Below are 14,992 nucleotides of genomic sequence, written 5' to 3' on the forward strand. Positions count from 1 at the left end.
GCACGCAAAATAATCTGTCTCAAGTGAATTCGAGCTCCAGCACTTTCTCCACTCGCATCACATGACTGACGCGTGACCCCAATGAGACGCGATAATCGAGACGCGTTTGACTGCTGAGCACTTCGTTTTAGCATTGGTCAGTGTCATGGCAAGTTCATTGCAAAGCACAATAATCAAAGTAAGTAGACTGTTTCGCTATTGGTTCACTGTCAGTACGCTCAATTTAGACCTAGGGCTTCCGCAAATATAGCCACGCATTGGGTCCTGAGGCTCTCCAGTTTGTTGAGGACATCTGCATCGATGCTGGTCTTGAAGATGATCTCGACGAAGTAGAAGTGACCGTGGAACGGATGGCAAAGGAGTATAATCAGCAAGATGGTGCGCCATGATAATACCTGGTAGCATTATCACCAACAGCTAATTTGCAAGCAGACGCTGTCATGAAGGTGTCTCTTCCCATCCTTCAACGAGTCTTTGCCCACCTGCAAGACAAGGAAGAGAAGAAGATGAATGGTGTGGAAGAGCTTTTGGATCCGGAAGAGCATCTCTACTTCATTGATGCGTACGAAATGCCATTATGGCACTGGTCACAAACACGTGCTACCTTCGAAAAGTGTGCATGTCATGTAGCATATTTATTCTACCACATGGAAATAACGCTTCTACAACCATAGGGCTCCTCATTCTCCGACTATTTCAGGGACTGCTGATTCGAGAATAACCGCGATTCGCGATCGTCACGACATCATCAAGCAAACCATTCTTCGAAATGACCACTTTTCTCCGTCTACACTGCCTGGAAAGGACAGGGACAGGTTGTTAAACGTATGTCTCGGGGTCCCATCTCCAGGTTGGTTGGTACATCTAATAACGGTGCCCAGTTACGTTCCACGAAACAATTGCTGGGACGTGCCGGTGAACGTTTCCTCCTGTTCGGTCTCCTTGGCTATTCGAAAGAAGGGAAACTTTGCCTAGAAGATACGGAAGGCAAAGTAGAACTTGATTTTTCGCAATTGGCGAGCTACAAATTTTCCGTACAAATCTACTTAATGCATAACCAGTAAATATAGGATATTCCCAGTGAAGGATTTTTCACGGAAGGCTGCTTCGCCTTGGTTGAAGGTGACTACACGGAAGAAGAGACTCTAACTGTAATTGCTATTGGACATCCTCCATGCGAACGGAGGGAGGTCTCGCGGTGGGTAATTCAAGTGTTGTACCGCTCTGATATGTAGTCTCATGTCGTCTTGTAGTTCAATATTTGGACACGTTGATTTCTTAGGGAAGGGGTCATCGACTCCTTTGGAAGATGCAAGTGACTAACACCTACTACTTACTTTATAGTATCCAGATTAACATTGTTCTAACAGATGGAAATCGAACAACGTGTATCCAGGGAATTCGAAAATCTCATGTTCCATTGCCTGTCAGACGTCTGGTTAGACCACCCAGAGACATTTGTCGGGCTAGCAAGTATATTTGACAGATGCATAGAAGCCGAAGCTATTCCTTTAGTTTTCATACTCTGTGGGAACTTCACTAGTCGTGGCATAGCACAGGGAAATGGCCGGGAAATTCAATCATATCAAGGTGACACCATGGTTGACGCCGAACCGTCGATATGTACTCATTCACACGGCAGAAAATTTCGACCGTCTTGCCGACCTAATTGCAAGCTATCCGATTATAGCACGAAATACTCATTTCGTCTTTGTACCCGGACCGCTAGATATCACCGCGAACTCGGTGCTGCCGCGCCGTCCCCTTCTGTCCTCCTTCGTCGGCAAGCTCAACTCGAAACTAGCAAAGGCTCATTTCCTCAGCAATCCTTGTCGAATAAAGTGCTTCGGACAAGAAATTGTTGTCTATAGGGAGGACATGATGGCTCGTATGCTGAGGAATCTCGTGGGAGTGAAGCCCGACGTCCAAAATGATGATATGAAGAGATTTGTACTAGCATTCTTCATGTCCTGTGTACCATTGCTGACCTGCATGAAGCTTGTACAATCTATCATAGATCAGGCCCACTTGAGTCCGTTCACCAAGAACGTGCAACCAATACTTTCAGAGTATGATCATACCCTCCGGCTGTACCCTATGCCAAGTGCCGTGTGTAGCTTCTACAAATGCCTTTTGTTCCTGATCTCACTTGCCCCAAAGGTAATCTTAGCGGACAAGTACGAGGGGTACGAATTGACCTATGAGGGCTGCCACGTTTTCAATCCTGGGAGTTTCATAGGCAATTCTTTCGGCTTCTATACGTATTTCCCATCAAAACACCGGTCTGAGAGCTCGTAAGAGAGATTCCTCACTTAGTTTCATCATTACTACTGGCTTACCTTTCCTTATAGATCTGTTGAGATGGAGGGGAGTGATTGACATTGCAGGACGATTATCTAATCCATTTCTTTGTTCAAGCGTATTTTGGAAGTGTTGTAACCTATAATATAATATTTAGAAGCAAACGGGAAGAAACAACCAGAAAGAAACGTGCAGCGTCATTGAGCTAGTCGGAATACCATAAAGAGCTTCCAGACGATCGTCGCCGATCCGTGCACTGCAGGCTCTGCAGGCGCCAGACACTGACGCGAGGCCTGTTTCAGTGCGTTCAGCATCTCAGTCTTTCTGTTCTTCAAATCTGCTTGCTTAGACACCTTCGTCCTGGATAATTTCTGTTTCTTGGTTTCTCAATCGGTTCCGCAATAGGTAGCGGTTCAGACCGCCAGCGCGTCGGGTAGTTGGGACGCGGTCTGGTTCTTCACTAGTATCGCCTTTGCTCACAACATTCTGCCAGTCCAAATTTCTTCATGACATCGAATGTCTTTAAAAATCTTGCGCAATTATTAACGTCGGCCACTTCAGCCCTGAGATCAGAGAAATCTGGATGGACTACCTTCCTAATTGTTGTAATCCAGCTCCTGGTCATCGGACAGATATTCCGGGCGTGGATCGGGCCTTTCATCCTTAGGAATGTCACGAAACGAGTGCAAGTACGCAGAGTTAGCCTGCGATCCATTCGTGGTGTATACGTGCGTCTCGCGTCTATGACCATCAGGATTGACCGGGTCGGCATATCCTTGCATTCTTCGGCTGGTGCAACGAGGCGTTTCGCCTTCAAAGTTGAAGGCCTATGCGTGGAGATACACGAACTGAAAGTGTCCCAACCACCTCGGAAGCCTCTTTCAAGACGTCTCAGCAGGCTTCCAACCCTGGCTGATTTCGCGCCTTCACCCATGGCCAGACGCTTGTGGTCAGCATACTCGGCTATTTACGTGTTCTTGGAGCCGTATGTACGACCATTTATTCGTTCGTTCTTCGTGACCTCCGCACGCATCGTAATAAGATGCCTCCCTGTGTTGACTCAGGTAGTTGACTTCGAACTGGACCGAGCACTCTTAACATTCACCACTCTGCCGGAGGCGCACGTGGCGATTCGCAATGTAACGCTATCCGCCACTGTCGCGTTCAGCAACCTTGAGAGCGTAGTGGGGATCGCGGAAGAATCACCGCACCTTCGTCGTCGCCAACGTTTCTTGAGCATGTCACATCTGCGGAATAGGTTTGCTGGGAGCGCAAGACGTGTGCTGGGACGCGCATGGGGAAGCACACAGGGCACGGCATCGTTCTCTCTCAAACTGCATAAGGTGTCTGGATTCGCAAGCCCGGACAAGTGGTTTCAACTCAATCCAGATGCAGCGAATACATCATGGTACCCGGTTGCCTCGCAGTTTGCTTTTGTGACGCACTCCAGTCATAGCGATGACTTGTGCTTTGATCTTCAGGACGTCGCCGAACTTTCTTCCTCGTTCGCGTTCGGACCGACGAAGAGAATCATAGAAGACCATAGTGTTTCTTCTTCACTCAGGGTGTCATCTATCCAGGTTTCCACTGGCCCGCTTCATCATTTCCTTAGAGCGATTGGAAACCTACGAAAGGCGTCGGATAAGCACGTTACTTCGGGCCGTCGCTCGGAGCTGAGATTCAAGGTTAATTTTTGGCGATGGTTATTCCAATTAATCTCTAATTTATATTGTTCTGTCAGAAATCCGTGGTGTTCCGTGGTAACGATTTATCCACTCGCCGATTGCGGCATATAGTCTACAAAGTCAGTGGAAATAGGAATCTATTTAGGTTCATTTGCTTACGCATAACGTTCTTAGTTCGCATTATTTCGTTCTATAGATTTGTCTGTAAAGGATATTTCCGTGCATCATATAATTCAAGGCAAGGATGGTCTTCGCCCGCGATATTTCACTGGGCACATTCGTAGCCTCGCAGTGTCCCTCGAACTAGGAGAACCAGAGAGGCATTTCTTGCATAAGGATTTTCTTGGAAACTGTCCCGATAGAAATTCGGACCTCGATGCAGAAGTTGTATCGTATTCTTGTGTTGCAAAGGATATGACGGTTTACAGACGAAGCACTGGAGAACACCAACCGTCTTCGAGGGTTATTTCAATCAGTTCAATTAGTCTACAGGGTTTCGTCACTCAGTGGACGCGTTTGAATATGCCGACGACTCATATCTTTCCTGGCGACCCGAATGATGCACTTCTGGTCATCCGGCTAGGTGTCGTTGCTCCGCAATTCAGTGAAAGAGTCGACGTTGTCGTTGATGTACTCGAGCACTTGCGGCACTCGAGAGCAACTCCAACTACGTCTCGTGAACCTTTACGCATCCTACATCACGTACCTCGTCTGAAAGTCGAGGTCGCGGTAGACGACGTTGCCGCCTGCCTTACTCCCGCAGAACATGACGGAATCTCATTGTCGTCTTTGATCCTCAGCAGCACGCAGTGCGTCATCTCCATGTCAACGTACTTCAAACATTTTCCACTTGCCAAGTCGTCTTTGGCCGAACTTCAGGAGCCGAACTATGTTCCGTTAGAGATGGAAATCACAGCGCAATCAGTATTAGGCCCGGCATTCGTTATGGTCCTCCCTAAACCTTTCTCTTTGGATACCTCGTCAAACCAAACGACGGACAGCAGGGGCTCATTTCGATTTAGTGGCGATCCCCTATTATCACTTAGCGCCTTTGAGTTCACGACATCCGGACAGACCTTAGGCGGTATGATCGACGAGACCGATGAAGTCGTCCTTGATGTGGATTCCACTATGTTTGACGTGAAATGTATAACGGACGCCGTATCGATTGAGCTATGGCAGCCTTCTGCAATATTCTCTCTCAAGAGTATGCTCGAGTCCGGTCGCTCGCTTTCGAATCAATCCAATACGGAAAATGGTCTCCTCCAAAAACTTCCCAGCGGCATTACTGCACACTTTGCCGTTGGGCAGATTGGCATCATTCTAACAGGAAAAGATATGAATCCGGATGAGGACCTTGATTTGTCCCGAGGAATAGCCGTGAAAACGCGATTCGCGTTGCAGTATTGTTCTTTACATGATCGAAAGTACTTCACACGAATCCCGAAGAGATTTGCCCACACTCATGACAGGCAGCGACTCTATCTCTCAGACGACCTACTTATGGAGGCTATTTCCACTTCGAGCGTCTCAAAGGATGCAAGAAAGTTCGTACTTTTTGGATGCATATTGCGTGACACGATCTTCCGGACTTGTGTTGCAACAGAATTTGCGGCTGATCACGCCTACGAAGCCAACGACGAGCCTGATGAGCTGAAGACATCGGAATTTATCTGGTGCAAGCGTGTGGAAATGAATGCTTCCTGCAGGTATACAGAGGATGGATGTAATCCTGCGCATGAACATATCCACGTAATTACAAGGATTCCCAATATTCAGTCGCGCTTTCAACTTTTCCATGCATACTGCACGTTACTTGCTCTGAGTACAGTGCGGTCACTTGCCCAGTCACGTCAAAGGAGTGTTAGGCAAAAACGCACGGATATATCTTCTTCTTTCAAAGTTACCGTAACTACTTTACAAGTGGTTGTGACGATGCCACTTGAGGAGCAAGCATGTATTAGGATCAATGGCTTGAACGTGGGTGCTTCTGAGCCTGGAGAAGTGACTTCTGGATTTGGGACACTCTTTCTATGGGTTCCAACGTTGCAGGAAGACGGTAAATGGGAAGAGTTGATTCGGCTTCATTCTTGGAAATTAGCGTACCATCGACCGCCTTCAGGAGATATGGAATTTATCCTAGAAGGCAAGGGTGGACGCCTACGTATTCCTCATGGATATATCCTGGCTGAGCTAATATTGAATATCAACCTCTTCGGCAAATGTGTAAAACACCTTTTGGCTACCGTCCATTCTGGAGAGTTTCGACCCATGTCAGCTCCTTCTGCTGAAGACGCGAAAGTCGTTCCTGCAATAACTGTGAAGTTAGGGAGCCTCTCTTTGGAAGCTGCAGACGATCCCCTGGAGTCCAAATTAGGTCTTATTTGGAGAGCAGGGTTTGAGGCAGCTCGATCGCGGCTGGAGCGAGATGAGGCTTTCCAGGAAAAAGTGACTACAATCCGCGCGGCCGAAGCCGAGCAGACCAATCTACTAGATTCGGAGGGTCGTTTTACCCCTCATCACACTGTATCAATCGAAGAAGCCCGCGAACGTTTGTTGCTTGTTCATTCACTCTCGTGGGTTTCACTTTATCGGGAATATTGTGACGAACAACAGAGGAACGAAACAAGCCTCAGGAGAGAGATCCGTGGCGAGCATTACCGCCTCTTTGACTTTGATGTCCCACCTCTAGTCCCACTGGCGCCGTCGCCGAAAACTCCTCCGCTAATTCGTTTCGCTGCAACGGGTGTATCTGTCAACTTCTCACAACCCGCGTTCCCTGCAGATGACTTGTCAGGCTATCTCCAGGATCTGGGTAATGGCGTTCCCCGTGATACTCAGTTCTCATTACTAGTGCCGCTCCATCTCCACATAAGCTTAGGTGCCACATGCGTGACACTAAGGGATTATCCTTTACCACTGCTTAATATTGTCCAGGAATCACCTACGGAGACTGTGGCATGGGTGGTCGATATGGACCTAGTCGTTGCGGAGGAGATGGGAACTCCTACATCCGTGGCTTGGAAGGACTGTCCGATTGTTCCTGCAAATTCAGGTAGCACGGGCGCAAAATCTTTGGCGCTGTCCGTCCCGAAGACCACTATGCCCGTGAAAACATATGCAACCCCAATCGTCAACGTTTTAACAAATCAGGTCACAGAGTTTTGCTGGGGAAACAGTTATGCTCCTGCAATACAGGATGTCATGAGAATCATTGATACGCTCACCACACCTCCTCCTGATCCGTCCCCTTCGTTAGGATTTTGGGACAAGGTAAGATTTGATGCGATTCACGAGATTATTCCGCCTCATCTTTTATACCATAGATGCGGTTAGTGCTGCACTGGCGTGCGGAATTCAAGTTTGCGAGCGAAGTTCGTCTTAATCTTAAAGGTTGCTTTTTTTAATCCCTTTTGAAATAGATGCTCATATTGACTATTTGTTCTAGGTTCTCGCGATCCTTATGCTACAGATGGGGTCGGCGCGGGCTTTGCTTTCTGCTGGCTCGGGAACACTAGGATGACGATCGGCCAACCGAATCCGGACAAAGAAGTCTTACAGGTCCATAGTGATGCAATGCTCATTGTTATCCCAATGCACGTATCTTCTTACTTCGTTGTTCTGTTGTCCTTACGATCCTCTCCATAGCTTTATGAAACGCTCTCCCAATGAGGTCATCGGGGAGGGCATTTCCCCTCATTCCGCGCGAGGACCACTGAGCCTTAACCAGGGCTTGGAAGGAAGACGCAAATTGTTCAGGAAAATTTGTGCGAATTTCTCGTCGGGTATTAAATGGGGAATAGGCATCGTGCTAGAGCGTTCGTGTGGAAACCTGTGCCCCGATTGTCATGGAATGGGTACCTGCCGTTTGTTCAGTTTTCGTCCTCACCATGAAGTCACGTTGGAACCAAAGTCCGTCATACCTACTGAAAATGCGAGTATTAAGCTCTACCTATGCTTCCCCTTTCCTAACATACTATTGTCTAGACTCCCGATGACTCCTTCAATGGATTCCGCTCTGACTTCATCCATTTCTCGACCTCGCTGTCCTCCTCGATCAACAATAAGGTTTCACCCGGGAAAGTGGACTCGAGTAGTTTTCACCTTTCTCCAAAAATGTTTGCCCATTTTTGGTCATGGTGGGCGCTGTTTGACCGTTCCCTTTCGATTGCTATCCGTCAAGGCGCGCTATTCCCTCGAGCACGTCCACCTTCAAAGAAGTTTACTCGACATCTGGCAACTATCAAAGTACGCTTTTTTGTACTCTTTTCAAACTAAGCCACGGTATTTAACTGTTCCAATTCAGTATCGCCTTGCTATTCAACGCCTGTTTATATCCCACATCTACATGGATGACTCTAGGGAAAGCTGGTCCGAAGGTGTCACCCACTGTGTCGGAGTAAAGGCTTTAGTAAATAGCTTTGAGGCCGATATGCACCAGCGAGAACAAGAAGCTACGGTCACTGGTATAGTACTGAATACAACGAAGAAGATCCGTCACAAACCATTCTACGCTGCTGAGGTAAAGCTCATCGACGCTCAAATGCGCGCCATTCTAGCGACGTTTGTCGATCCATCGAAGCGTTTAGTCGATGACCAGGACGCCCTCGGAGAAAGTAAATACAGGGATGTTAGATCTGACGAATCTGTTAGCAAACTCCGTGGCTTCTGGTTTGACCTGGATGACTTTGTGGAGACGGATTGGAAGCCTACAGAGGAAAATCCGCGTTGTCATATGATACCGATTGCTTCTTGTCCTCGTTTCACGTACTTCAAACGCGCAAGTCGACCACACCACGACTCGCATCAACGCACGCTAGAGAGTAGCCGATTTGGAAACGAAGATACGCACGTCTGTCTCATGGGGAAGGAGCCATGTATGTATTATCCGCCACATGTATCCGACCGAACTCATGGCATCTTTCTCACAGCGGTGCAAACCTCGCAAGCTCAGATTGTTCAAGAGAGGTTATCCGTGTTGCAACAACATCTTTCATCCCTGCGAAGTTCCGCAAGTGAAAGCAAAGCCTCGTCCAGCCTTTCTGACTTTGATGTGAGATATCCTCCATTTAATCAAACGTGTAGACCTTCATTACTGTTTCAGGCTAAGTGCCACGCCCTGGAGAAGAAAATACGTCAACTAGAGAGACATATTGTTCAGCTCCAAGAGTCAGATGAACGTACATCTCCCCAGCATGAACAAACTGGGGAGTATGCGAAGTACTTAATGCCTTCGGATATCACGATTCCCCTAGACTGGACGGAATTTGACAACGTCTACCAAGCACATTGCCCCAAATTCAGGTAATTATTTAATAATATTATGCGTCTCCTTTTTTGCTGATTTAGTGTTGATCAAGCCTGAACAACTCGACGAGGGATGTAAGTCGCTGTTATATTATTAATCCATCTGTTTTACGCGACGTACTCATATCATAAAATAGATTCTTATTCAATATTATTACTGTTCACGAGTTCGTCGAGGTATTGAATATCACATGGCTACCCGGTAAGCGAGCAATATGGTCTTTTAGCTCCCTTCCTCATTGTATAGCAGGGCCGTAAAATATATCCGAGATCAGGTCGATGCTTATTCTCGGGCTTCTGTTGATTCCGGCAATATGAGAAGGCCTAAGAATCCGACTGGTCTAGCCGCTCAAGTTGCCGCGCAGGCAATAAGGAAAATTCTAATTGGCAATGAGAATGAAAGCCCGAACATCCGTTCGTCTGAAGCTACTGATGCAGATGACTACGATCGGTTTGATCCAATGGATGGATGGTCAACTGATTCAGTCTCTCAGAATAAGAGTCATTTCTGTCTCCTGCTCAAGCCTCAAGTGGTGCTGCGTAGTGAAACTGCAAAGGAATCCGTTGTAGTCCTAGCGGCTCTACAAGCAACGCTTCAAAGCCATGCCATATTAGACACGGGCAACATAGATGATCCTGTCAGCGGTCGTGTCATGACAAGGTGAGAAGCTATTCCTCACTCCATACGACTTGCTTGTTTAACGATCTTGTTTTTAACCAAGGAGTCATGCGGTGCTATCGGGCATCCAAACGTTCTGCCCAACCGCTACATGTCCATCGCGACATGAAGGTGTTCCCCTTGAGGTCCTCATAGATCTGCGCGCTGAAAGTAGTGACTTTGATCGTATGATGCCTCAGACAAATGCGACTTTCCGCTATGACAAGTTCAACAGGTTGCGCCTACGCAACAATGTGACTTCCGTTGTCCCAAACTCTACCGACGAGCTAAATAGTCATTTGCAACATCAGACCGTGAGTCGTCTCGTTATATTCATTGTAGATCTGACTTCAATTGTACTTCAGGACCTCATCGATGTCCGGGTACCCCGATTCACTGTATCCGCAAATTCAAAGAATTTTGCATCCTTACAAGATATTATCACTAATCTACTCCTACACTCTGATGCTGCACACAAATTGCGATCGAGCAAAGTCGAGACCCTGCTTTTCAGTTACGATTTCACGGACCTCCTTGCTGCGGCCGATGTCGTCGAAGATCTTCAGTCCCGCTTGCGTCGTGTGACCGAACACGAGCAGACTTTGGAGGCGGTTCTTCAAGACGATGACGAACAAGGACATCTGGAGCTGATGAAAATCAAAGCACATGTCTTTCTACTTTCAGAAGAGCTCAATTTAATTTTCGACGCTATCAATCTCGCTCAGGAAAAGGCAGATGACAAGCACAGTGACACGAAGATGGCTCTTAAAGTACATGCATCAGCTCGTGATATCTCTTGGGGCATGGTCGATGAAGCCAGCGAAATGATAGCGAAGCTTGCTGTCCGAGGTATTGATTTTACTTGGCTCAGCCGCCAAGACGGATCTACCGTGAACAATCTTATCATAATGGACCTTCAGGTAAGCTATGCCTTATACTGTATGAACACTATTTAATGCGATTTGAAGGCTTTCGACGGATCACCGGACGCACAGTGGCCAGAAATTCTATGTAAGAAATATATGGGCTCTTGCGACCATAGTCTGATGTGGTTTTTACTTTTGCCAGCCAAGTATCGTGAGCCGTCAAACCATAGTCTCGTAAAGGTATATGCTTCTGCAGATTTACTGTTCTCGGATTCTAAATCTTATCGTCCTTTTAGCGCGGCGTCTTCGTTCAGGCAGACTGGATAGTACTTGCACCCGTAGGAGGTATAACGATCTACGAGCAGTTCATCCTTGATTTACACCCGATGCGTCTTCAGTTAGAAGGTTAGCAACGTCTCTGCAAGTTCGCATTTTTATTATTATTACTTACTTGTCTACTGAAATAGCGCGAATCGGGAAGAGCATAATGGAATATGTTTGGCCAGCAAGACGGGACCGGAGACGAGTAAGGTATTCTCCACAGAATTCTGAGGATCTTGCAACTGTTTCGGGTCCAGCGATCCAACAGAGGAAATTGCAACGTTCATCCACGGCGGTCAAAGGGCGGGCCTCATTGGATTCTCCATCAACTGTAAGTCAGCAGCGAAGTTCAATCGAGGAAAGACGCCTAGCTCCCAGTTTGGGCACGAGACGCATAACAAGTTCTCGCTCGTTTACCGACCTCCGGAGTACCTCTCGTCAAAACTCTATGAATTCAGGGGACGCTGGAACGCGAGATCACTTCTTGACTATTAAGCCAGCAACGGAATTTCCTCTCGGTGACGCAGATCCGAGAAAGACGGAGTCTACTCCAATGGACCTTACACCACGACGCAGGAATACAGATGATGCGGCTGAAATGAAGACAAGGTCTGCTCAAAAGACATTTGTTCTCGTTCGTATTTCCAGGTAAGCTTCTTCAATCGATCAACGTATATGTTCCTAGTTGACGCGGTGTAGTATGCATATTCTCCTCAGTTTCCACAAAGACGGATCATTCTTTTGTCGAGACGCACGGATTCACACACGGGAGTTGCAGTATCGAAACCAAACATGGAGTGCAAGTTTTTTAATTCCTTTCAGTTTCATTCAGGATACTCTGACCTTGTTGTTCATCTTTCAGTTTGAGGAGCTTGCGGAACAGTTTATCCCAAGTGACACTTCGTGGCGAGGTTGGATGCGAATGGCTCTTCATCAACCCCTTGTCCCTGTGCTTCCAGTCGCTCGAGAATTATTCTCAAAGACGAAATGGATTGCGGCGAAAGGAAGAGCTGCTCGCCAATCCCGTAAAGATTCAAAACCAACACCTCCAGACACATCGAGATTTGGCGAGCAATCTAGTGCTTCGGCACCTCGGACTCAACTGTATGCCCGTCATTCTTTGTAGGAAGCTTGTTTTCTCACAAACTCATACCTTTCTTGACAGGCCGGATTCTCCGAAGAAAGGGAAACTGAGGCGCCCGAGGAAGTCATCAGAAAAAACTAACAATGACATCCACGAATTAACTTCAAGCTAGCTCACGGTCTGTACACCGACACTATGCTAGAACACAACTACATCGTATCCGCCTACTAATTGCTTTCTCTATGCTGTGAAGATAAACTATTTCCTGTAATTTATATAGTATTTACGACGAACAAGTGAAACAATTTAACAAAGATCTTTTATAAATTGAAATTGCTAAAAATAGGAATTGCGTATGGGACCTCACGTCATAAAATGCACGAACCAGTGCAATGTTCCGTTGTTCCATTACCAGACTGGAGCGCAGCAGCAATGTGCCCACTTTGATTCCTTAGCCTTAACTTGCTTGTCGTACTTTCTTCTTGAGTCGGCCACAAGCCGTTCATGCCGTCTGTTCGTGTTAGACGGGGCTCACGCTCGCAGTATGCCTCGCTTATAGGCGAGGAGGGCGTTCAAGACGGAACTCAGAGGCGGCCAAGGGGCCGGACATTAGCTAGCGTATATCAACCGCCAGGCCCATTTGCTTCCGAAGACGGTCAGCCTGACGCTGAACCATCCTCTAGTTCAGGTGACCAGGAGCAGGCAGGAGCAGCCGGACCCTTCAACAATGTCAGACAGTACAGCAGAGTCGCAGATTCCATTATTTATAGAACTCAAACCTCACAACGGCTTGGAAGCAGAAGTCGCGAGCGTTCTTATGCAGACGGTTCGTATGAATCTGCGGAACCTGAAGGAAGGAGGAGGGATAGGACAGTTACTCTGGAAGGTTCTCAGGCTGAAATTGTAGTGCCAGACGATGGAAGAGGGCCGGGCATACTCGAAAGTACCCTAAGCCTCTCCGGCGGCGATGAAAACCCTTTTGGGAGCTCAACTGAACATGAAGATGATATCGTTGAGCATCTGGACGTAATTGGTGAGCACTACTACCTTTCGGTATTGTTAATACTACTTTGTTCTTCACTGACTATTCTCAGATCTGGAGATCGCCACGGTCTCGAATCTTGCGAATGCGGCGAACTCCATCCTCATCCCCCCCATTGGCGTATATTCACGGAAGCCTATCGTCTTTTTACCCCGAGTACCAATTTCTGAAGATAGAGAGGGAACTTCAACTCATGAGGATGATCTTGACCGACACGTCGAAGAAGTACTATCAAAGCGAGCCAGGGTAAGAAGAGTTCTGCGAGGTGTATGGGCCTTTGTGAAAACCCGTAAGATTTGTCTACCACGATCCGTGCGACCGATTCAACTGACTTGCGATGGGGACAATTAAGCACTTGGTATGATAACGGCTCTTTATGGATTTTGTGTTGGTAAGTCTCTTTCCGTTCTTAAACCGACAGTTTGTTAATCGTTAAAATGTAGTATTTTGGGGCGCTGCGATTGTCTTCTTCCTGGCGAAATTCATCAATTTTCATGATCCTATTAAACAAGGCTTTTGGGTGGAAGTCTCTTCCCAAGTAGAAAATGGTGCGTAAGATTGCACGTAATCAGACAGATTCGCTAACACACCCTTGCACCTCTCCAAAGCCCTTTTCACCGTCACTGGAATCGTAAGTCTTCGACTCTTGGAGATTATTGACGCTCACAGGTTATTAGGGGTTGATTCCGTGGCGCGTTGTTGACACATATCGTTAGTTGCAAGATTCTCCGTGCTAGCAGAGCCTGACGAGTCAACGTAGGGATACTGCGGATTTGGCACTACAAGAAGCTCACGCGAAAGCTCCGTGCGAAGGCAGGGTTACCTGAGCTTTACGACGAGGATGACCTCCCAGATCCAATCTACGATCCAAATTACGTTCACGTCTTGACTGAGAAACAGGAGAAATGCCTCCATCACCGTTGGTACACTCGGTAGCCTATCCTTCCCGCATACTTATTCTCCTTTCAGATCGACGCCAGTTCGCGAAGTCGCAGACGTGGTACAGACCCCATGGAACGCCTACGCACCGCGTAAGTAAACCTCCTTGATTGGCACCGGTTCAGCATGCTGAAATGAATCGCCTCAAGGCATTTCCAATCGAGTGAGATTCACGTTTGTCCGAGATAAGTGCCCGGGCTCATGAAGTCACCGTATACTTTTTCAGGACTGCAATCCTTATTTGTTGCTTCATTGACGGGAATTCGGTCTTTCAGGTCGGTCGCTGCGTGTTTCGTGTTCATTGCTATGGCTGAGCTTTCATAGATCATGCTCTGCACCACTATGTGGGGCCTTAACAGGTACGTGCTGTTATAAAACAAGTGATCCATCATTTTCTGTTCTAAGTATGTTAACAGGTTCGAGCGGCCCGCTTGGAGCACCGGTATTCTTATCCCAGCATCTTTCCTTTGTGGTATCGTGTCGGCGATCTTCATTTGGCGCGGCGGGCAGAAGACGAAACGCACGAAGGAAGTGGAGGAGAAGCTTCGCCTCGCTTTGACAATTGAGCGGAATCCAGAAAAGTTCCGCATTGTGGAGGTAAAGAAGAGTGGCTCTCGGGATCCAATTGATGACAAACAGACTCCGAGTGTCAAGCCCAACTCGCCGAAGCGTGAAGGCTCGGAGGATGACAGACAATTGAAAGATGTGCCTCAAGATGATCGCGATTCCATTGCAGTTGACGAAAAGATGTCTGTACCAGCTCGGAATGCCTTAGAATGATTATTTGGT

General features: G+C 47.4%; 3 protein-coding genes across 3 annotated transcripts; all 3 read left to right on the forward strand.

Annotated features, from left to right (window-relative positions):
• Positions 1 to 145: 145 nt before the first annotated feature.
• FOMMEDRAFT_141833 (epsilon DNA polymerase) lies at positions 146 to 2,298 on the forward strand (the record flags this gene model as incomplete). Its single annotated transcript, XM_007268344.1, has 11 exons — positions 146 to 178; positions 234 to 378; positions 433 to 613; positions 675 to 825; positions 882 to 1,016; positions 1,071 to 1,198; positions 1,254 to 1,311; positions 1,371 to 1,590; positions 1,643 to 1,950; positions 1,999 to 2,109; positions 2,161 to 2,298. 11 exons carry the CDS (start codon positions 146 to 148, stop codon positions 2,296 to 2,298), a joined length of 1,608 nt encoding a protein of 535 aa, XP_007268406.1.
• A 306-nt stretch (positions 2,299 to 2,604) lies between these two features.
• On the forward strand, positions 2,605 to 12,533 carry FOMMEDRAFT_125792 (uncharacterized protein). Its single transcript, XM_007268345.1, has 21 exons — positions 2,605 to 3,986; positions 4,043 to 4,105; positions 4,161 to 7,259; positions 7,313 to 7,379; positions 7,435 to 7,582; positions 7,635 to 7,920; positions 7,974 to 8,234; positions 8,293 to 8,863; positions 8,918 to 9,290; positions 9,347 to 9,368; positions 9,431 to 9,495; positions 9,544 to 9,954; positions 10,016 to 10,265; positions 10,317 to 10,871; positions 10,920 to 10,962; positions 11,020 to 11,057; positions 11,114 to 11,222; positions 11,285 to 11,786; positions 11,838 to 11,937; positions 12,001 to 12,242; positions 12,304 to 12,533. The coding sequence occupies exons 1-21, from the start codon at positions 2,808 to 2,810 to the stop codon at positions 12,392 to 12,394; spliced, it is 8,475 nt and encodes a 2,824-aa protein (XP_007268407.1). The 5' UTR covers positions 2,605 to 2,807; the 3' UTR covers positions 12,395 to 12,533.
• A 117-nt stretch (positions 12,534 to 12,650) lies between these two features.
• Positions 12,651 to 14,983, forward strand: FOMMEDRAFT_110695 (uncharacterized protein; the record flags this gene model as incomplete). Its single annotated transcript, XM_007268346.1, has 12 exons — positions 12,651 to 13,255; positions 13,317 to 13,553; positions 13,617 to 13,655; positions 13,708 to 13,812; positions 13,873 to 13,895; positions 13,942 to 13,975; positions 14,025 to 14,183; positions 14,234 to 14,295; positions 14,353 to 14,366; positions 14,430 to 14,478; positions 14,528 to 14,562; positions 14,620 to 14,983. The coding sequence occupies exons 1-12, from the start codon at positions 12,727 to 12,729 to the stop codon at positions 14,981 to 14,983; spliced, it is 1,650 nt and encodes a 549-aa protein (XP_007268408.1). The 5' UTR covers positions 12,651 to 12,726.
• Positions 14,984 to 14,992: the final 9 nt, after the last annotated feature.

This window comes from Fomitiporia mediterranea (genome assembly GCF_000271605.1).
Source record: "Fomitiporia mediterranea MF3/22 unplaced genomic scaffold FOMMEscaffold_8, whole genome shotgun sequence".
NCBI lineage: Eukaryota > Fungi > Basidiomycota > Agaricomycetes > Hymenochaetales > Hymenochaetaceae > Fomitiporia > Fomitiporia mediterranea.